Raw genomic sequence first — 22,681 nt, forward strand, 5'->3', positions numbered from 1 at the left:
GGAGCTAGCATAACACGTACCGTACCTACGTGCGCGTCACGTACGTAACTTTTTAAAAATATATAAGCTTTATGAACCTTGGGTTAGGTGAACGGTCTTTTGGGCTGAGTGATTGTGTGTGTTGATCAGGTGTTTGAATTGTATTGGCGTGTTCTATGGAGCTAGGAGCTAGCAGAGGAGCTAGGAGCTAGCATAACAAACACGCAGGTGTTATTATGCAGGATTAATTTGTGGCATATTAAATATAAGCCTGGTTGTGTTGTGGCTAATAGAGTATACATATGTCTTGTGTTTATTTACTGTTGTAGTCATTCCCAGCTGAATATCAGGTCACCCCCGGCTCTCACAGCATCTTCCCTATCTGAATAGCTTCAACTCCCCACTAGTCCTTCACTTGCACTTTACTCATCCACAAATCTTTCATCCTCGCTCAAATTAATGGGGAAATTGTCGCTTTCTCGGTCCGAATCTCTCTCACTTCATGCGGCCATCATTGTAAACAATAGGGAACTTTGCGTATATGTTCAACTGACTACGTCACGCTACTTCCAGTAGGTGCAAGCCTTTTTTTTATCAGATACCAAAAGTTGCAATCTTTATCGTCGTTGTTCTATACTAAATCCTTTCAGCAAAAATATGGCAATATCGCGAAATGATCAAGTATGACACATAGAATAGATCTGCTATCCCCGTTTAAATAAAAAAAATTCATTTCAGTAGGCCTTTAATATCAACATGTCAGCTTTTTCTCAATACATTGACCTTTTGGTCCCATTTCTTACATTTTTACTGTTGTTTTTTTGGGGTTAGATTTTATTTTGACACTTTGGAGACCACTGATCTAAACTCTTTCCACTGCGAGCCGTATACTGAAAATCTAAAGATGTGCAAGGTCACTTTAATATTTTGTATATATTTAAAGGGGAACTGCACTTTTTTTAAAATGTCACCTATCGTACACAATCATGCAAGACATGACGATGGATGGATTTTTTTTTTCAATACTTTCTAACTCGTAAATAAAAGTAAATAAAAATCTGCATTTGGGCCGGGCAATATATCGAGTTTGTAATATATAGCAATATATTTTTAAACAAGATATGAATTAAGAAAATATTGTGATATCGATGTGATTTATTTCACGTTAAAATGACCAAACACCGCTTATTTGTGGTGTTCCTTGATTCTCCCTGAATTGATTAACATAGACCCCGACTTAAGCAAGTTCAAAAACTTATTCGGGTGTTACCATTTAGTGGTCAATTGTACGGAATATGTACTGTACTGTGCAATCTACTAATAAAAGTCTCAATCAATCAATCAATCAATCAATCAATCAATCAATCAATCAATCAATCAATCAAACACTCGCTCCCTTTCATGAGCAACTAAGCCCCTCCTCTTCCTCCTTCCAAGACATGCTTGCATCTGTAAGAACATTCATGATTGGCTGCTTGTTTATTATGATGAGTCACGATTGGTTGAGATTAGGCCAATCAGAGGGCGGGTCATGGAACCAGGAAGGGAAATCACAACAGACATCCCAAATGACGACAAGTCATAGTGAAGTGAAGTGAATGATATTTATATAGCACTTTTTCTCTAGTGACTCAAAGCGCTTTACATAGTGAAAGCCATTATCTAAGTGACATTTAAAGCAGTGTGGGTGGCACTGGGAGCAGGTGGGTAAAGTGTCTTGCCCAAGGACACAACGGCAGTGACTAGGATGGCGGAAGCGGGGATCGAACCTGGAACCCTCAAGTTGCTGGCACGGCCGCTCTACCAACCGAGCTATACCGAGCTATAGGAGAGAAGAGCAATTTATATATAAAAAAAACTAGTGGAAGATGGCAGAGAATGGATTCTCTTCTTTAGAAATTTCTTTTAGCGATGTAGACGACATCCAGGAAAGCCACAATGTGTTTACTTGGCCACATTTGGACAAATGTATGCGTCTGGATAAAACATTCATTTGATTTAAACTATTAAACTATCAATCGATTTAAACTATTATACAAAGTTGGGGTCTGGTTCAAATATAGAGATGAGGGTCTTTAATTTGACCTGCTACTGTACTCTGTCTCAAAGTGTTAACATGTACTCAATGTTTCCTTACCATTATTGCTATGTTGTCTATTACCATTATTGCTTTGTTGTCTATTACCATTATTGCCATGTTGTCTATTACCATTATTGCCATGTTGTCTATTACCATTATTGCTGTGTTGTCTATTACCATTGTTGGTATATTCATTATTCCTACATTGTTGATAGAAATTATTGTTACAGTGTAATCATTTTATTGTTACCTGTGGTAATGCCACTATGATACAACATGTGTATTATAATCCTTGAACAAAGTAAGAGTGAAACTCATGTGAATAATCACTGATATTTTTATATTATTATGTGTTGTCAACTTTGTACTTTTTTTTATGTCATTGCCTGAAATAAATAAAAAAATGGAAAAAAAAAATGAAAAAAAAATTGTTTACCATGTAAGCCCAAATCCATATTTCGCACGAGAAATGCTGCTAAAAATGTATTATTTGCACTGTTATGTCATATATTTAACGTAGAAATAATGTTTTTAAATTTTATTTATGTTATGTAATTCTGTGCTACTTACACAGTTTATTTTCTGTGCTGTTAATACCCATCTTGACTAACTGGGTTAATTAAAGTGTCACTGACTGATTACAGTACAGTTGGCATTCACTTCAATATCACTGAATCTCGCTCAAAAATGAATATCTTTATATGTATACTTTCACCGAAAAATATATCGAGATATACCGTATTTTTCGGAGTATAAGTCGCACATGCCGAAAATGCATAATAAAGAAGGGGAAAAACATATATAAGTCGCACTGGAGTATAAGTCGCATTTTTTGGGGAAATGTATTTGATAAAACGCAACACCAAGAATAGACATTTAAAAGGCAATTTAAAATAAATAAAGAATAGTGAACAACAGGCTGAATAAGTGTACGTTATATGAGGCATAAATAACCAACTGAGAAGGTGCCTGGTATGTTAACGTAACATATTATGGTAAGAGTCATTCAAATAACTATAACATATAGAACATGCTATACGTTTACCAAACAATCTGTCACTCCTAATCGCTAAATCCCATGAAATCTTATACGTCTAGTCTCTTACGTGAATGAGATAAATAATATTATTTGATATTTTACGGTAATGTGTTAATAATTTCACACATAAGTCGCTCCTAAGTATAAGTCGCACCCCCGGCCAAACTATGAAAAAAACTGAGACTTATAGTTCGAAAAATACGGTATATCGGATATCGAGTTCAAGTAAAAATATATCGAGATATACCTTATCGTCCATATCACCCAGCCCTAGTCTGCATACAGTGAAGCCAATGGCAGGTTTGATTGAATGATTGAAACTTGTATTAGTAGATTGCACAGTACAGTACATATTCCGTACAATTGACCACTACATGTCCAGTGTGGCTAATATATGGAAAAAAAATATTTTCTTCTCAATTTTAGTGGGCACTCATATACCGGTGCGCTCTTTAGTTCGGAAAATACGATATTTGTGATTTTACCCGCACTTGGTGTTGTTTTCTGCTTTTCAGTACGTGTAACGTGTCGATTAGAGTTAGGCAGGTGTGGCAGACTTGATTTGTTTTTTTTGTGTGTCTCCTTTTTCCGCAGCCTGCATGAAAAGCTTAAAAGCAGAGGCCTTGTTTTGGTCGCAAGAGTGCAAAAAAAAAAAAAAAAAAAAGAGGCAGAAAAGGAGGAAAGCAGTTCAGAGAGCGGTTGGCGGCGGGGAGCCGCAGGTCAGTACGGCAGAGACCCCCGGCGTCCCCTCCGCTCCTGTGGGGCGGAGAAGGAAAGGGGGTGGTGGAGGGGAGGGGGTCGCTCGTCGGCAAAAATCAAACAGGACCCAATTATAGGAATCTCAACGAGTCAGTGAGCAGGGGAACTCTCTTACCTGGAAAACACAGAGGAATGTGCGTGCACTCCTCCAGCACACACACTCCAGACCTCAAAAGCATGCAAATACTGTGAACAGGTGCCACACACACACACACACACACGCACATACACACGCACGCACGCACACACCATGGCTCCTAAACTGTGTGAATGGTGATAATTAACATGACCAGGCCGCTGTGAAATTACTACTCTCGTCTGCTAATGAAGAAGATGACCTGAAGCGGAGAGACTTTTCCCATAGCATTGCTAACTGAGAGACTTTAAACACCACGCGGATGACAACGGCGGGCGCTGGACAATTGGGGCGAGGGAGGAGACGTCATGTAAAAAGCGCGTGACAATTATAGGCGATGGACACGGAGAATGGAAAGAAACACACACACAGAGAAATAGATGATGAAAAAGACAAAGAGAGAAAGTGCTATAGAGGACAGCAAAGAACAGAAGTGGACCTGTGACCTTAGATGAAAGAAACACTCACTGTGGGCTACAATTAGGGGTGGCAGGAGGGAGAGCATAGGTCAGGAGAACAGGGCGACACACACACACACACACACACACACACACACACACACACACACACACACACACACACACACACACACACACACACACACACACACACACACACACACACACACACACACACACACTCTCATAGTAGCCGAGATGATGTACTGTACAACAACAAAGTGTCTACACTGGAAGGCAGTGGCTTGGGAAATCCTGGTCAAATGCCCTGGTTGGATGACTTTAGTGTGGAGTAACTGATTCTGACCTCGACGATCCCCTTTCCACTAGAGGAGAGTAGGAGGTGCTCATCAGCGTCAATGCTAGTTTCTAGAGATGTCCAATAATATCGGACTGCCGATATTATCAGCCGATAAATGCTTTAAAATGTAACATCGGAAATGATCGGTATCGGTTTCAAAAAGTAACATTTATTGACTTTTTAAAACGCAGCTGTGTACACGGACGTAGGGAGAAGTACAGAGCGCCAATAAACCTTAAAGGCACTGCCTTTGCGTGCCGGCCCAATCACATAATACCTACAGCTTTTCACACACACAAGTGAATGCATCGCATACTTGGTCAACAGCCATACAGGTCACACTGAGGGTGACCGTATTAACAACTTTAACACTGTTACAAATATGCGCCACACTGTGAACCCACACCAAACAAGAATGACAAACACATTTCGGGAGAACATCCGCACCGTAACACAACATAAACACAACAGAACAAATACCCAGAACCCCTTGCAGCACTAACTCTTCCGGGACGCTACAATATACACCCCCCCCCCCAACCCCGCTCACCTCAACCTCCTCATGCTCTCTCAGGGAGAGCATGTCCCAAATTCCAAGCTGCTGTTTTGAGACATGTTAAAAAAAAAAATGCACTTTGTGACTTCAATAATAAATATGGCAGTGCCATGTTGGCATTTTTTCCCATAACTTGAGTTGATTTATTTAGGAAAACCTTGTTACATTGTTTAATGCATCCAGCGGGGCATCACAACAAAATTAGGCATAATAATGTGTTAATTCCACGACTGTATATATCGTTATCGGTTGATATCTCTATCGGTAATTAAGAGTTGGACAATATCGGAATATCGGATATTGGCAAAAGAGCCACTATCGGACATCTCTACTAGTATCTTTACCAGAGAACAGAGAGAAATTCCCTCTTCACAACAAAAAGATAAAGGTGAATTATTGTCATGGACAAAATGTCGTTTTTTGTCAATAAAACGCTTTTAATGGGCTTCGCTACACATCTTGAGGTTAAGTTTAGAACTCTGCCAATTACATGTTTGGCAGTTACAGGTGTGGCAGGTGAGAACAGGCCAACGTAACGTGATGTTAGCACCTGAGCTCCATTCACAATGCAGTGTAGGATGTCCAATTAAGACTTTTTGGTCAAATCCGATATACTATAGAGCGCACTGGGATATAAGCCCATCCATCCATCCATCCATTTTCTACCGCTTGTCCCTTTTGGGATCTTTTTTTGGAGCCTATCTCAGCTGCATTCGGGCGGAAGGCGGGGTACGCCCTGGACAAGTCGCCACCTCATGGCAGGGCCAACACAGACAGACAGACAACATTCACACTCACATTCACACACTAGGGACCATTTAGTGTTGCCAATCAACCTATCCCCAGGTGCATGTCTTTGGAGGTGGGAGGGGCCTATCCCCAGGTGCATGTCTTTGGAGGTGGGAGGGGCCTATCCCCAGGTGCATGTCTTTGGAGGTGGGAGGGGCCTATCCCCAGGTGCATGTCTTTGGAGGTGGGAGGGGCCTATCCCCAGGTGCATGTTTTTGGAGGTGGGAGGGGCCTATCCCCAGGTGCATGTCTTTGGAGGTGGGAGGAAGCCGGAGTACCCGGAGGGAACCCACGCAGTCACGGGGAGAACATGCAAACTCCACACAGAAAGATCCTGTGCCCGGGATCGAACTCAGGATTACTCAGGACCTTTGTATTGTGAGGCACATGCACTAACCCCTGTTCCACCGTGCTGCCGGGATATAAGCCGCACCCACTAAATTTTAGAAGAACAACATTTTTTTTCCCCATATTTATACGTTGTAAAATTAGTTATTTACACAGAAATATTTTGTAAATGTTTATTTACATACTTTAATTGTTTACAAACGGTGTCTGTAACACAGCAGTAAAACAGCTGACCAGACAAAACAGAAGTCATCGTCATGGACTCACTAGCTGCGGAAGCTAGCTCTCCAATCAGCTAAACAGACTCAATAACTCCACGGTGACGTTTTGGAGAATTTACAAAACTGGAAAAAATACAAAAAGAATGCCGTTGTAAGTTAATAACACGAACACAGACACTCGTAAAAGTGTTAGCATATTAGCTACTTCTACCAATGCTAGGGTCAGTACATTACGATAGCACGTACAAACATGGACATTATTAGTATCATTAACTTTAAATGGCTTTCCTTTCGTATTGTTTCAGTTTCATAAATTCACTGAAACGTCACCGTGGAGTTACTGAATCCGTTTAGCTGATTGGAAAACTAGCTTGCGCAGCTAGTGGGTCCATGACGATGACTTCTGTTTTGTATGATCATCCGTTTTACTGCCCTGTTACAGACACCGTTTGGAAACAATTAAGGTATGTAAATAAACATTTACAAAATATTTCTGTGTAAATAACTAATTTGACAACGTATCCATACACTGGTTAATATATTGTACAATTTTTTTTGTTTAGCGTATATACTGGTACGCTCTATAGTCTGGAAAATATGGTGATCTTATTTGCAGGTCAGTGCAAGTGTAGTGAGCTTTTAATCCAGCAGATAGCGCCATTATGAAACCGCAACCCAGAGTCAAAACAGCCAGTGAGTGTGCCACACGCTCACCTAGGCGTTATAAAAAGTGGATTACGTGCTCAGTGGCCTAGTGGTTAGAGTGTCCGCCCTGAGATGGGTAGGTTGTGAGTTCAAACCCTGGCCGAGTCATACCAAAGACTATAAAAATGGGAGCCATTACCTCCCTGCTTGGCACTCAGCATCAATGGTTGGAATTGGGGGTTAAATCACCAAAAATGATTCCCGGGCACGGCCACCGCAGCTGCCCACTGCTCCCCTCACCTCCCAGGGGGTGAACAAGGGGATGGGTCAAATGCAGAGGACAAATTTCACCACACCTAGTGTGTGTGTGACAATCATTGGTACTTTAACGTGCACCATAGTACCTTTTGGTGACAAAAACACAGTTCATTAGTGTTAAAGCTACAGACACACAACATGCACTAAAATAATGTATAAATCATCAGAATTTCATCATCAAGATTAGAGTTTGAACATCACACTTCCAATACAATATCGTGGCAGCCACAAAATGACTATAATGCGGGGGCTTTAAAAACACCACCGCTGTGGACAGATCACCCTTCCCTCCTTAGCAGCCTCCCTGGAAGAAGAAAGCCTGCTTTAATTTCATTAAATTCTACCTTGTGCATGCTAAACAGCACACTTAGACAGATAGGCAGTAAGACGGAGAAGGCTCAGGCCTCGCGGGCTGATAACGCGGACACGCGCTAATCAAAACAAGACATCAAGTAATCTAATCTGAATCGCTCACAATTATCAGCACGTTGGCCTCGGGGGCCAGTCGCGTTCCTTTGATCAATGTTTTCTATTAAAAAAAGTGTAAACAATTCAATATCTGCCGCCTGGGCGTATGCACGGGAGCGCCGTGTGCGACGGCGCGGGCGGGAGGGGGGTTGTTAGGCGACCGTCCTTGGGAGCGTCTGAGGAAATGAGGAGAAAGTCAGACAGGAGGGCTGGACACTTCAGAGCACAGGTGTCAGATAGTGTTGTAACCATACCAATATTTTGGTACCGCTACTAAAATTATTTTGATACTTTTCAGTACTTTTTTAAATAAAGGGGACCACAAAAAATGTGATTATTGGCTTTATTTTAACAAAAAATCTTAGGGTACATCAAACATGTTTCTTATTGCAGATAAGTCCTTAAATAAAACAGTGAAAATACAAGACAACTTGTCTTTTAGTAGTAAGTAAGCAAACAAAGGCTCCCAATTTAGCTGCTGACATATCCAGTAACATATTGTGTCATTTATCTACCTATTATTGTGTCAACATTATTAAGGACAAGTGGTAGAAAATGAATTATTAATCTACTTGTTCATTTACTGTTACTTTCTCTTTTAACATGTTAAAGTACCAATGATTGTCACACACACACTAGGTGTGGCGAAATGATTCTCTGCATTTGACCCATCACCCTTGATCACCCCCTGGGAAGTGAGGGGAGCAGTGGGCAGCAGTGGTGGCCGCGCCCGGGAATCATTTTTGGTGATTTAACCCCCCAATTCCAACCCTTGATGCTGAGTGTTCTATCTACACTTCTGTTCAAATGTAATAATCACTTATTCTTCTGTTGTTTGATACTTTACATTAGTTTTGGATGATACCACAAATTTGGGTATCAATCTGATACCAAGTCGTTGCAGGATCATACATTGGTCATATTCAAAGTCCTCATGTGTCCAGGGACATATTTCCTGAGTTTATAAACATAATATATATTTTAAAAAAACAAAAGAAGATGTTTTGATGCCAAAAAATATGGACGTAATCATAGTAGTATCGACTAGATACGCTCCTGTACTTGGTATCATTACAGTGGATGTTAGGTGTAGATCCACAAATGGTGTTTGTTTACATTTTGATGCCGGTGAGCTACAGTGTGTAGTGAAGCATGTTTAGCTATTCCTCGTCCTGCAGGGATGATACTTGTAAGAAACTTACTTTATTTGTCGCCATGGAGGCGAGGATTAGTGATTTAGACGTAGCTAAAACACTGCAGACTGCGGATGGACATTAGCCGCTAGCTAGCTAGCCATGTCTTAAAGTATCTCTTTCTGAGGGCGTTTCAGTGTTATAACTTCACCTTTATCGTTAGTCTTTAAGCCAAAATGCGTCCGTTCTCCCTTTTCTGTCTACACACTGTGTCTGCTGGTAAGTACTCTGTGATTGTGTGCTGCCGAACACGCTCCTCTGCTCGTAAAACCAGCTAAAACTTTTCAGAGGCAATATAGTACCGAAAATGATTCATTAGTATCGCGGTATACTGTACAACCCTACCCGGGTTTGATCAGCCGTTTTACTGCCATTTTACAGATACCGTTTGGAAGTAAACATTAATAAACATTTACAAAATCTTTCCGTGTAAATAACTTTTATTTTTAATGCTTTTTTCATGCTTAACCTGAACATGTTTCAAGATCATTGAAGATTTGATGATTTTAGCTTAATTTTTTTCATCATGATTATGGTCACAATAAAACACCAAGCAAATATTTAAGGCACAAAACCATTTAAAAAATCTTAACAGTATATAATACAATACAATATAATGTAACAATATCAACAAAATAATATAAATATTTCCATTTATTGAATACAATTGTTTGAGGGAAATAAACTAGCATAAATACTATTAGCACCCATTTAAATCCTATGAAAGTGTGTTTTTTAATATATACATACAGTATGTAGAGATGTCCGATAATGGCTTTTTTGCCGATATCTGATATTCCGATATTGTCCAACTGTTAATTACAGATTCCGATATCAACCGATACCGATATATACAGTCGTGGAATCAACGCATTATTATGCCTAATTTTGTTGTGATGCCCCGCTGGATGCATTAAACAATGTAACAAGGTTTTCCAAAATAAATCAACTCAAGTTATGGAAAAAAATGCCCCTGAGAGAGCAAGAGGAGGTTGAGGTGGGCGGGGTGGAGGTGTGTGGGGGCGGGGGCGGGGGGTGTATTGTAGCGTCCCGGAAGAGTTCGTGCTGCAAGGGGTTCTGGGTATTTGTTCTGTTGTGTTTATGTTGTGTTACGGCGGATGTTCTCCCGAAATGTGTTTGTCATTCTTGTTTGGTGTGGGTTCACAGTGTGGTGCATATTTGTAACAGTGTTAATAAATAAATGATAAATGGGTTATACTTGTATAGCACTTTTCTACCTTCAAGGTACTCAAAGCGCTTTGACAGTATTTCCACATTCACCCATTCACACACTGATGGCGGGAGCTGCCATGCAAGGCGCTAACCAGCACCCATCAGGGGCAAAGGGTGAAGTGTCTTGCCCAAGGACACAACAGAAGTGACTAGGATTGTAGAAGGCGGGGATTGAACCCCAGTAACCAGCAACCCTCCGATTGCTGGCACGGCCACTCTACCAACTTCGCCACGCTGTCCCTGTGTTAAAGTTGTTTATACGGTCACCCTCAGTGTGACCTGTATGGCTGTTGACCAAGTATGCGATGCATTCACATGTGTGTGTGAAAAGCCGTAGATATTATGTGACTGGGCCGGCACGCTAAAGAAGTGCCTTTAAGGTTTATTGGCGCTCTGTACTTCTCTCTACGTCCGTGTACACAGCGGCCTTTTAAAAAGTCATACATTTTACTTTTTGAAACAGATACCGATAATTTCCGATATTACATTTTAAAGTATTTATCGGCCGATAATATTGGCAGTCCGATATTATCGGCCATCCCTAACAGTATGTGTATGTATGTATGTGCGCTTAATATACATCCATCCATCCATTTTCTACCGCTTATCCCTTTTGGGGTCGCGGGGGGTGCTGGAGCCTATCTCAGCTGCAATCGGGCGGAAGGCGGGGTACACCCTGGACAAGTCGCCACCTCATCGCAGGGCCAAAACAGATAGACAGACAACATTCACACTCACAAAAAAATATAATATTTTTCTAAAATTGAGTGGGTGTGCTCCATAGTCCGGGAAATACGGCCATAATGACATGCACGGGCAATTATGTAATATCATGAGGCGAAACCCCATACATTTATATTCATAAATGATTCACTGTTACAAGCGGCCCTCTGAGGGCGGCCATAACCGCGATGGGGCCCTCTATGCAAATGAGCTGGACACGCCTGCTTTAGAGGGTCCGCCCTCTTGAAAGAGGACGGCAACCTCCTTCCTCGCCCGCTTCAAAGGACTCGAATCAAGTCGCTTTGCCCAGCCGAGGACTTTTCGCGGCGGCAGTCCTTGAAAGGCCCTTGTTTGTTTCTTCAGATTGTGTGGCGGCACATTTGCATGCACGTCAACATTTTCAAAGAAATATCTGAATTCTCTTCATGGAGTCATGCAGCTGCCGCCTTTTAGATATTTCCCGACCAAACAGCATTTAGTCTACACACTTCTTCCTCTTTAACGCCGCTGAAGATTTGACCACTGCTTCTTTCCCAAGGTAACTCCTGGTCCATTAGTGCCCCCCCCCCCCCAGTGCCCTTCTAGTGTATTATGTTCAGTGGAGCATGCTGGCTTTAAGGCTGGCAATTTCACTTGCCAGGTTGCCTCCTTCCCACCTTTTTTTTTTTTTTTACCTTCAACGCACTTTTCCGCTGACAGGTGTTGCCGTGCATTTACTCACTGCGTCGGAATTCTGACGGGGGCAACACGTTTGGACAGCGTGTCATAAAAATTGTGCGTGGAGAGGATGACCAAAGAGTGAGGGGGTAAGAAAAATGGCAGAAGTGTTTATAGGAGAGAAAAAAAAGGGTGGGGAGGGGTGAATTGACATTACAGGTTTTGACATCTTCAAGAGAGTGTGAGCAGAAGTTAACGAGGAGGTGAGTGTTGGCGCAAAGTGCTCACTTCCTGGGCAGGGGACGACTTGGACAAGCTCTAGTCCCCCGCCTGAACGACCCCCGGGCTGACCCGAACAGTCCGAGAAAGAGGCGTGAAACGTAGACGGTGACTTACATCGCAGACGCCGCTGCTTTTGTTCGGCGCGGACGCGCCCGACGAGTTGGGGGCGCTCTTGTTGCTGGCCTTGGTGGCGGCGTCTCGGCGGGCCTGTTCCAGCAGGACTCGGGCTCGCTCCTTCAGCTCCTCCTGGCGGGACAACGCCTTCTACAAGTTTGCAACACAAGAAGGGAAACAGGTCAGGCCCGGTAGAGAGTCACAAGGGGTGTCTCCAAAGTGCAAAACAACAGAACCTCGAGATTAGAGATGTCCGATAATGGCTTTTTTGACGATATCCGATATTGTCCAACTCTTAATTACCGATTCCGATATCAACCGATACCGATATACACTACCGTTCAAAAGTTTGGGGTCACCCAAACAATTTTGTGGAATAGCCTTCATTTCTAAGAACAAGAATAGACTGTGGAGTTTCAGATGAAAGTTCTCTTTTTCTGGCCATTTTGAGCGTTTAATTGACCCCACAAATGTGATGCTCCAGAAACTCAATCTGCTCAAAGGAAGGTCAGTTTTGTAGCTTCTGTAACGAGCTAAACTGTTTTCAGATGTGTGAACATGATTGCACAAGGGTTTTCTAATCATCAATTAGCCTTCTGAGCCAATGAGCAAACACATTGTACCATTAGAACACTGGAGTGATAGTTGCTGGAATGGGCCTCTATACACCTATGTAGATATTGCACCAAAAAGCAGACATTTGCAGCTAGAATAGTCATTTATCACATTAGCAATGTATATAGTGTATTTCTTTAAAGGTAAGACTAGTTTAAAGTTATCTTCATTGAAAAGTACAGTGCTTTTCCTTCAAAAATAAGGACATTTCAATGTGAACTTTTGAACGGTAGTGTATACAGTCGTGGAATTAACACATTATGCCTAATTTTGTTGTGATGCCACGCTGGATGCATTAAACCAGGAGTGGCCACACTTTTTTTTTGCAGGCGAGCTACTTTTCAATTGACCAAGTCGACTCATTCTAATATATATTTTATATTTATTTATTTATGGAGACATTTTTGTTAACAAGTTAAATGTGTTTTATGATAATACAAGCTTGTTTAACACATATAGATTATTTTCTTTCAATGAGACAAAAATATAAGTTGGTGTATTACCTGATTGTGATGACTTGCATTGATAGGAATCAGACAGTAGTGCTGATAATGTCCGCATTTTCAGATGGAGGAGAAAAAAAGTCCTTCTTTCTGTCCTATACCACGTGAAAATGGTTGGTTTTTGGCCATCTTATTTGTCCAGCTTCCATACTCGTTTTTATACACTTTACAAGAAATACATTGGCGGCAAACTCTGTAGCTTGCGAGCTTTCTGAGACTCTTATGTTGTTAGCGCAGGCAGGATGAAGCAGCGCTTTTATTGTGAAGACAGGAACTGTGCAGTCGGTCTTTACAGTTTTGACGGCAGGTACGGCGCGAGAGTCTGTTGAAATAAAAAGTGTTTCTCACCTTCCTGTCGGTGATTTTTTTCTTAATAATGAGCTGGCAGCAGCCAGCATCATCTCACAAGACCCCCGGGTGCCGTGAATGTCAATCAAGTGACAAAAGTGATGTCATAGTGAAGATTGATGATCGCTAATTTTGAGGTCTATTTTTTTAATGCCTGGCTGGTGATCGACCGACACACCCGCCACGATCGACCGGTAGCTCGCGATCGACGTAATGGGCACCCCTGCATTAAACAATGTAACAAGGTTTTCCAAAATAAATCAACTCAAGTTATGGAAAAAAATACCAACATGGCACTGCCATATTTATTATTGAAGTCACAAAGTGCATTATTTTTTTTAACATGCCTCAAAACAGCAGCTTGGAATTTGGGACAAGTTCTCCCTGAGAGAGCATGAGGAGGTTGAGGTGGGCTGGGTTTGGGGGGGGGGGGGGGGGGGTTGAGGTAGGGGGGTAAAAGGGTAGCGGGGGGTGTATATTGTAGCATCCCGGAAGAGTTAGTGCTGCAAGGCGTTCTGGGTATTTGTTCTGTTGTGTTTATGTTGTGTTACGGTGCGGATGTTCTCCCGAAATGAGTTTGAGTTTGAGTTTTGAGTTTATTTGGAACATGCAAGCATACAACATGATACATCACAATTTCCAGTTTCTTTTCAACATGTTCGAAAAGGAGTAGGAAGAAGCAGAGCTTATTTAATCCTACCCCTTTTCTTTACATAACAGTTGCAAAACTTTTTGTTCACTTCCTGTTCACAATTTTTTCACAATAAACTCCATAAGTAATCACAATAAAAATAAATAAATAAATAATAGTAATAATTTAATAATAATAATTGGTGAAGTAAGTCATATTTCATATGATGAGATAAGTAAGATTACTTTAAGAATGAATGGATGGATGGATGAAATAAATTGAGAATGTTTGTCATGGTTCTTCTTCTTTGTACTTTGTAAACACTTTAAGTTTGAAGAGTTTCTTGAAGTGGATCATATTAGTACATTGTTTGATTGCTTTGCTTAATCCATTCCATAATTTAATTCCACATACTGATATACTGAAGGTCTTAAGTGTTGTACGTGCAAACAAATGTTTTAAATTACGTTTTTCTCTAAGATTATATTTCTCCTCTTTTGTTGAGAAGAATTGTTGTATATTGTTGGGTAGCAGGTTATAGTTTGCTTTGTGTATAATTTTAGCTGTTTGCAAATTCACTATGTCGTGGAATTTCAGTATCTTTGATTCAATAAATAAAGGGTTTGTATGTTCTCTATATCCAACATTATGTATTATTCTAACTGATCTTTTTTGTAACACCGTTAATGAATGAAGTGTACTTTTGTAACTATTTCCCCATATTTCTACACAGTAGCTCAGATATGGTAACACTAGTGAGCAGTAGAGAATATGAAGGGATTTTTGGTCTAGAACATGTTTTGCTTTATTCATTATTGACGTGTTTCTTGCTACTTTATGTTGTATATTTTTTACGTGAGATTTCCAGTTCAATTTATCATCAGTCATTATACCTAGAAATTTGGTTTCGTTTACTCTTTCAATTTCTATTCCGTCTATTTGTATTTGTGTTTGACTTTCTCTTCTACTATTACCAAATAGCATTATTTTAGTTTTACTAAGATTCAACGATAGTCTGTTTTTGTCAAACCATCTTTTTAATTTGTTAATTTCTTCTGTTATTATTTGTATTATCTCCTGTGTGTTCTCTCCTGAACAAAACACTGTTGTATCATCCGCAAATAATACTAACTTTAAATCTTTTGTAACTTTACAAATGTCATTTATATAGAGATTGAATAATTTAGGTCCTAATATTGATCCCTGAGGTACACCACAGGATATATTTAGCGTTGTAGACGTGTGTTCGCCTAGCTTCACATATTGTTTCCTGTTCGTTAGATAACTTCTTATCCAGTTTAAGACTAACCCTCTGATGCCATATCGTTCTAGTTTTTTGATTAAAATATTGTGATTAATTGTGTCAAATGCTTTAGTTAGATCCATAAAAACTGCTGCCGCACATTTTTTACTATCTATTGCATTGGTAATTTCTTCTGTGATTTCAATTAAAGCCATTGAAGTTGAAACATTAGCTCTGTATCCATATTGGTTCTCTTCGAGTATTCTATTTTTATTTATGAAACTTTCTAATCTGTTATTGAACAGTTTTTCAATGATTTTAGAAAATTGTGGAAGTAGAGAAACAGGTCTATAATTTGTAAATTGATGTTTATCTCCAGTCTTATAAATTGGTGCAACTTTAACTATTTTCATTTTGTTTGGAAATGTACCTGTTTGAAATGATAGGTTACTAATATACATTAATGGTCCTGAGATCTCTTCAATAACCTTTTTTATCGTTTCCATATCAATTCCATTACAATCAGTTGAAGTCTTAGATTTACTTTTTTTCACGATTGTAACTATTTCCTCCTGTGTCACATTACTGAGGAACATGGAGTTGGGATTTCGCTCTATGGTATCATTATAGTCCTCAATTGGAACTGGGTCTGGAATCCTTTCTTCCAATTTTGGTCCAATATTTACAAAATAATTATTGAAGCTTTCAACTACTTTGATGAAAAAAAAATGTGTTTGTCATTCTTGTTTGGTGTGGGTTCACAGTGTGGCGCATATTTGTAACAGTGTTAAAGTTGTTTATACGGCCACCCTCAGTGTGACCTGTATGGCTGTTGACCAAGTATGCGTTGCATTCACTTGTGTGTGAAAAGCCGTAGATATTATGTGATTGGGCCGGCACGCAAAGGCAGTGCCTTTAAGGATTATTGGCGCTCTGTACTTCTCCCTACGTCCGTGTACCACTCTGTACAGCGGCGTTTTAAAAAGCCATATATTTTACTTTTTGAAACCGATACCGATAATTTCCGATATCACAATTTAAAGCATTTACCGGCCGATAATATCTGCAGTCCAATATTATCAGACATCTCTACTCGAGATACAAACTTAATTGGTTGTTGAACAGGGTTCGCAAATCGAAAAGTTTCCCAATAAGAAACATTTTCCTACACTTTGAACCCTGTGGCCTATAAAACGGTGCGGCTAATTTCTGGATTTTTCTTCAAAATAGTTTTCATTAAACCCATGCTAATGGTGTTATTGTTTGTGCTATGGCGCCATCTTTAGTTGTTCGCTCACTGCAGGTGCAGCTGGTTGAATGCCTACAAGTGCTTCCTGCTTTTTAATGCTTTGAACCGGAAGTAAAAGTGCCCTTCTTTTTCTAATCTTCCATAGTGTTTCTATTTGTATGGGTTCTTCATTCATCTCTCCATGTAAGTTTTACAATGTAACTAAAAAAATTCTTACCTACTCAACTGCCCCGTGTGTGATGTCTGTAGGAGTGTTTTCATGCATATTTGTACGTGCTATCACAATGTAATGAAGCTAGCGTCGTTAGCATTAGCAAATATGCTAACCCAATTACGAGTGTCTGTGTTAGTATTATCAAATTACAATGGCATTCTTTTTGTATTGTGGGGACGACTATACAACAATGTTGTTTGTTTTTATTTGCTGCTATTTTAACTGTTTTCAGTACATAAACAAGGTTAATTATTTTTTTTTAGCACTTTACTTTTCCTTTTCTTTAAATGGACAACATTTTAATAGTAATTTAAATTTTTGTAACAGCAGAATGAGCACAGTTACAGTATAAATACATATTTATGAATGAATTAGTCATCTTTGTTGTTGGTAAGCACATACCTAAAATAACTTAAGCTGCATTTAGAAGTCGATGGAAAAATTCGAGCCATATGTGGACGCTTTATTATCCGATTTAGTCGAGTAATCGTTAAGTTAATCGTTGACAAATCGACTATCAAAATAATCGTTAGTTGCAGCCCTAATTGAAAATACTGTTTACATATTTGGCAAAGTAAATCCCAACATTCAGGGAGGCCAGAAAAATATATGTCGATAAACCAGGCAAGGAGAAAGTGCAGCCTGTGTTAAATTAGGAGCAACAATTGAAAAATAGAGCAATGCAACCTAAGAAAAAATACATGTTAATACTAATTACACAGATTTGTTTTTAAGTGTAACATTTTTTTTTAGTTTTTCAGAAGAAAATATACGGTATGATAAATGAATCATGAACAAATATGCCAATTAAATGATGACATCACGCCACAGCCGCCACAAGTACACTACCGTTCAAAAGTTTGGGGTCGCATTGAAATGTCCTTATTTTTGAAGGAAAAGCACTGTACTTTTCAATGAAGATAACTTTAAACTAGTCTTAACTTGAAAGAAATACACTCTATACATTGCTAATATGGTAAATGACTATTCTAGCTGCAAATGTCTGGTTTTTGGTGCAATATCTACATAGGTGTATAGAGGCCCATTTCCAGCAACTATCACTCCAGTGTTCTAATGGTACAATGTGTTTGCTCATTGGCTCAGAAGGCTAATTGATGATTAGAAAACCCTTGTGCAATCATGTTCACACATCTGAAAACAGTTTAGCTCGTTACAGAAGCTACAAAACTGACCTTCCTTTGAGCAGATTGAGTTTCTGGAGCATCACATTTGTGGGGTCAAATAAACGCTCAAAATGGCCAGAAAAAAAGAACTTTCATCTGAAACTCGACAGTCTATTCTTGTTCTTAGATATGAAGGCTATTCCACAAAATTGTTTGGGTGACCCCAAACTTTTGAACGGTAGTGTATATTGGCAATCTGTGGGAAACAGTGACAGGGGTAAAAAAAAAACTTGAATAATATTTTGTGTTACTTTTTACAGTGCTTTTTCTGTTTTCGGGCATGTAATGAAAAACTGGAAATATGTGATGCACCATAATGTAACTGTTTGCATGTTCCAAATGAATCAATACCATAACCACACCTTGCCTGTCAGCCGATCACAGGGCACATGTAGAAAAATAACTTTTCACACAATTGAAAGTCTCCCATCATCCTGCAGGTAACATGCATGCATGCTTGTGAGTGTGGGAGGAAGCCGGAGTATTTGGAAAAAAACAGAATCCAGTGCAGCATAGCAGAAACATCAAAATGGCCACGTCTGCCTCCTTTGGTTTGGACAACCTTGCGGTAATGTGTTAGCATTAAGACAAAGATGAAGTCTGGTTCTCACCTTCTCAGCAGTGGGACTCGAAACAGGTGTGGGCGCTTGTTCCTTTAAAAGAGAAAAGTATTTACTCCAAGTGTGCAAATGAAATGTGACCACTAATACACTACCCAGAAACGGTGCTATGTACTTACCTTCCTGTGCACAAGATATAGGAACACAATCATCACATTTCTAATGCCACCGAGAAGGTTTAAGACCATGGGTGTCCAAACCACGCCCCAAGGGCCAGGTGCGTCCCGCCGGCGTGTTCAGTTTGGCCCGCAAGACTTTGAGAGTTTAATTTTAACTTCATTTTAAATATCTGACAGTACAAATGCTACATGTTTGCCACCATCTTGTGGACAACGTGACAAATATAAGGTAATGACCATGAATTGCACTTTGAAGTGTACAATCCCAACAACATTTGCCACTCATGGCGCGAATAAACCAAAAAAAGTCAACACACATGGTCACACTTTACACAACCTGCTCACTGAACTTTGTGGGTATTATAAAAAATGTCAATGCACCGCGCATAATTCAAAATTACACCCGTTTATATCCCCTGTAATGCATAATAGGAAACATGCAATACACTCTCTCCACACTTATCCATGTTTGGCACATTTTAGCTGCTTAATATTTCGGATTGATTACAAAACTTTATGGAGGTCGTCACGGATGTAAACAAGCAAGGTAGGAGTCCAACTATTACATACTCTTAATATCCAATTATATTCATTATAATAATATAATGTGTTCGATATATATATACATACAATTTTTTTTAGCCCAATGCGGCCTCTTAATCAAAAAGTTTGGACACCCCTATATATACTATATATACAGGTATATATGTCTTAATTAGATTATCCAAAAAATAGTGCTCAATACCGTGGTAGAGCGTAATATGTATGTGTGGGGAAAAAAAATCACAAGACTATTTCATCTCTACATGAAACAGACCTGTAGAGATGAAATTGTCTTGTGATTTTTTTCCCCACACATACATATACAGGTATATATATATATATACACACACAATATATATATATATATATATTTATACATAAGTGTGAAGTGAATTACATTTATATAGCGCTTTTTCTCAAGTGACTCAAAGCGCTTTACATAGTGAAACCCAATATCTAAGTTACATTCAAACCAGTGTGGGTGGCACTGGGAGCAGGTGGGTAAAGTGTCTTGCTCAAGGACACAACGGCAGTGACTAGGATGGCGGAAGCGGGGATCGAACCTGCAACCCTCAAGTTGCTGGCACGGCCGCTCTACCAACCGAGCTATACCGTTACAATATGTACACATATGTAAAGGCTATACATGTGTGTATATATATATATACACTATATATATATATATATATATATATATATATATATATATATATATATATATATATATATATATATATATATATATATATATATATATATATATATATATATATATATATATATATATATATATATTAGGGCTGCAACAACTAATCGATTAAAATCGATTATAAAAATAGTTGCCGATTAATTTAGTCATTTTAGTCATTTAGTCGTTGGATCTATGCTATGCGCATGCGCAGAGGCTTTTAAAAAAATAAATAAATAAAAAAAAATATTTTTTTTTAAAAATAAACCTTTATTTATAAACTGCAACATGTACAAACAGCTGAGAAACAATAATCAAAATAAGTATGGTGCCAGTATGCTGTTTTTTTTTCAATAAAATACTGGAAAGGATAGAAATGTAGTTTGTCTCTTTTATCCGATTATTAATCGATTAATCGGAGTAATAATCGACAGATTAATCGATTATCAAATTAATCGTTAGTTGCAGCCCTAATATATATGTATATATATATATATATATATATATATATATATATATATATATATATATATATATATATATATATATATATATATATAAACAATATGTACACATATGTATAGGCTATACATGCATGTGTATATATATACCAGAGGTGTGGACTCGAGTCACATGACTTGGACTCGAGTCAGACTCGAGTCATGAATTTGATGACTTTGGACTCGACTTGACAAAATGTAAAGAGACTTGCAACTCGACTTAGACTTTAACATCAATGACTTGTGACTTCACTTGGACTTGAGCCTTTTGACTTGACATGACTTGCTACTTTCCCCAAGACCCAAAGATTAAAAAGTTATTTGGGAGCGCGCCGCTCCGTATTTTTCCTCTTCTTCGTCTGTGTCTATCAGCGTGTTGTTCCTGTCAGCTGGTGTGCTCTCAGTACAACAGCCAATCAAATTAGATCTACGCTGTTTTCATCACACAGCTCTCATCCAATCAAATTGCAGGACAACCAATGAAGAAGAATTGTCAAACAATGCGGCAGTGAGAAACAATTATGCCAAAGTTAATTTTGTTCGGGTATTAAAACTACGACTTGGTCAACAAAAAACGAATAGCCCTATGCAAATCATGCAGTTCGAATATTATAGACGGAGACGTAACAACTTCCAACTTCGTTCGACATTTGAAGATGCACAAAGAAGGGTAAGTTTTGAATGTAAGCTAACGTTTATTGGCTAAGTAACGTGACTTTTATTTGCTGTGTAATTAAACCAGTGAGGCTGTAAACTCACTGCTAACGTTATAACCATAGACATCTTATAAGTAGACGCAGCATGGAGCGCTACTGCCTACAGGCGCAGACGAGACGCGGGGCCGCCATCTTGGAGTGGTGATCCGCTCCACTAGTGCAATTCATTTGGCAGGAGCAATGAACTGTCAGCGTATTTAATTCATCTTACCTCACTGAATACCACTGATTTTCACGCGCTTTTTTGTCATACGTGTAGCTATGATAAAGGACACATGTTTTGGCGTGTTTTATTATTCATAGTTTGCTTAACAGTAATATAATATTCTTATACGCTATAAGTGACCAGACGTCCGAGATCAAAACTGGGAATATAATCCCAGAGAAAGGGGAAAAAAACGGTCAGCTATTTTTAAATTGAAGAAACAATATGATTAGGTTATATATACATGTGTATATCCTACATAAACAATGTATGAATACATTAGATATCTATATATCTTATAGACTGTATCTCTGTTGCTGCAGCAGCAGAGAGTTTATTCTGTCGTGACACTTTGTATTGATATTTTGTATTACATTCTTCCCTTAAATGATCATGTTTACAGTGATTGTTATATATGTATTTTTTATGTATGTCGCTTTGGACAAAAGCGTCTGCCAAATACTTAAACATATATAAACACCTGACAGTCTTTATATCAGCTAAAACCACCAATCTGTTTCACTGGATTCAGAATAAAACCAAATTCTGTCTTACCCAACAATGTTAGTATTTGAATATTGTTACTTGAAGACTTATTCCTGGTTACAATTATACTGTTAAGAAAGTATTGTCTTATATTTTGCCTAAAATGAGAATGCATCATAATCAGTGGCGGCTGGTGAATTTTGTTTTAGGTGGGGCTGAAAGTTTGTAAACCAAACCCCTTTAGGGGCGTCATCCTCCCCCAGAAGATTTCTTTGTGATTTTCACATACAAATATTGAAGATCTTTGCTCCTTCTCAACTCTGTGGTAATGTTATTTTCATAAAATACAACCAATGCAATAGTACATTAATGTTAAATCTTACTTGTGAAAAGTAATCCCCCGATTCCTATTTTCAACAGTCCGCTCATTTGAGCAGGAAAACGCTGAACACCAGCCCGGCATCTTTGTTTTCTACCTGTCAACTGTCAGTTTAGGCTGCTCGCCGGCTCCTCATCAC

The 22,681-nt window shown here is 39.1% G+C and overlaps 1 protein-coding gene across 7 annotated transcripts in view; it reads right to left on the reverse strand.

Moving 5' to 3' along the window:
• Window positions 1–22,681, reverse strand: part of ehbp1 (EH domain binding protein 1) — a 409,577-nt gene that overhangs the window by 183,630 nt on the left and 203,266 nt on the right. For all 7 annotated transcript variants that reach the window (XM_062059494.1, XM_062059493.1, XM_062059495.1 and 4 more), the window contains 2 exons: window positions 18,898–18,939; window positions 12,300–12,449 (listed from right to left, as the gene is read on the reverse strand). In XM_062059494.1, coding sequence (XP_061915478.1) covers window positions 12,300–12,449; window positions 18,898–18,939 — 192 coding nt within the window. The remainder of the gene's footprint in view (window positions 1–12,299; window positions 12,450–18,897; window positions 18,940–22,681) is intronic.

This window comes from Entelurus aequoreus, linkage group LG09, assembly GCF_033978785.1.
Source record: "Entelurus aequoreus isolate RoL-2023_Sb linkage group LG09, RoL_Eaeq_v1.1, whole genome shotgun sequence".
In the NCBI taxonomy this organism is placed as follows: domain Eukaryota; kingdom Metazoa; phylum Chordata; class Actinopteri; order Syngnathiformes; family Syngnathidae; genus Entelurus; species Entelurus aequoreus.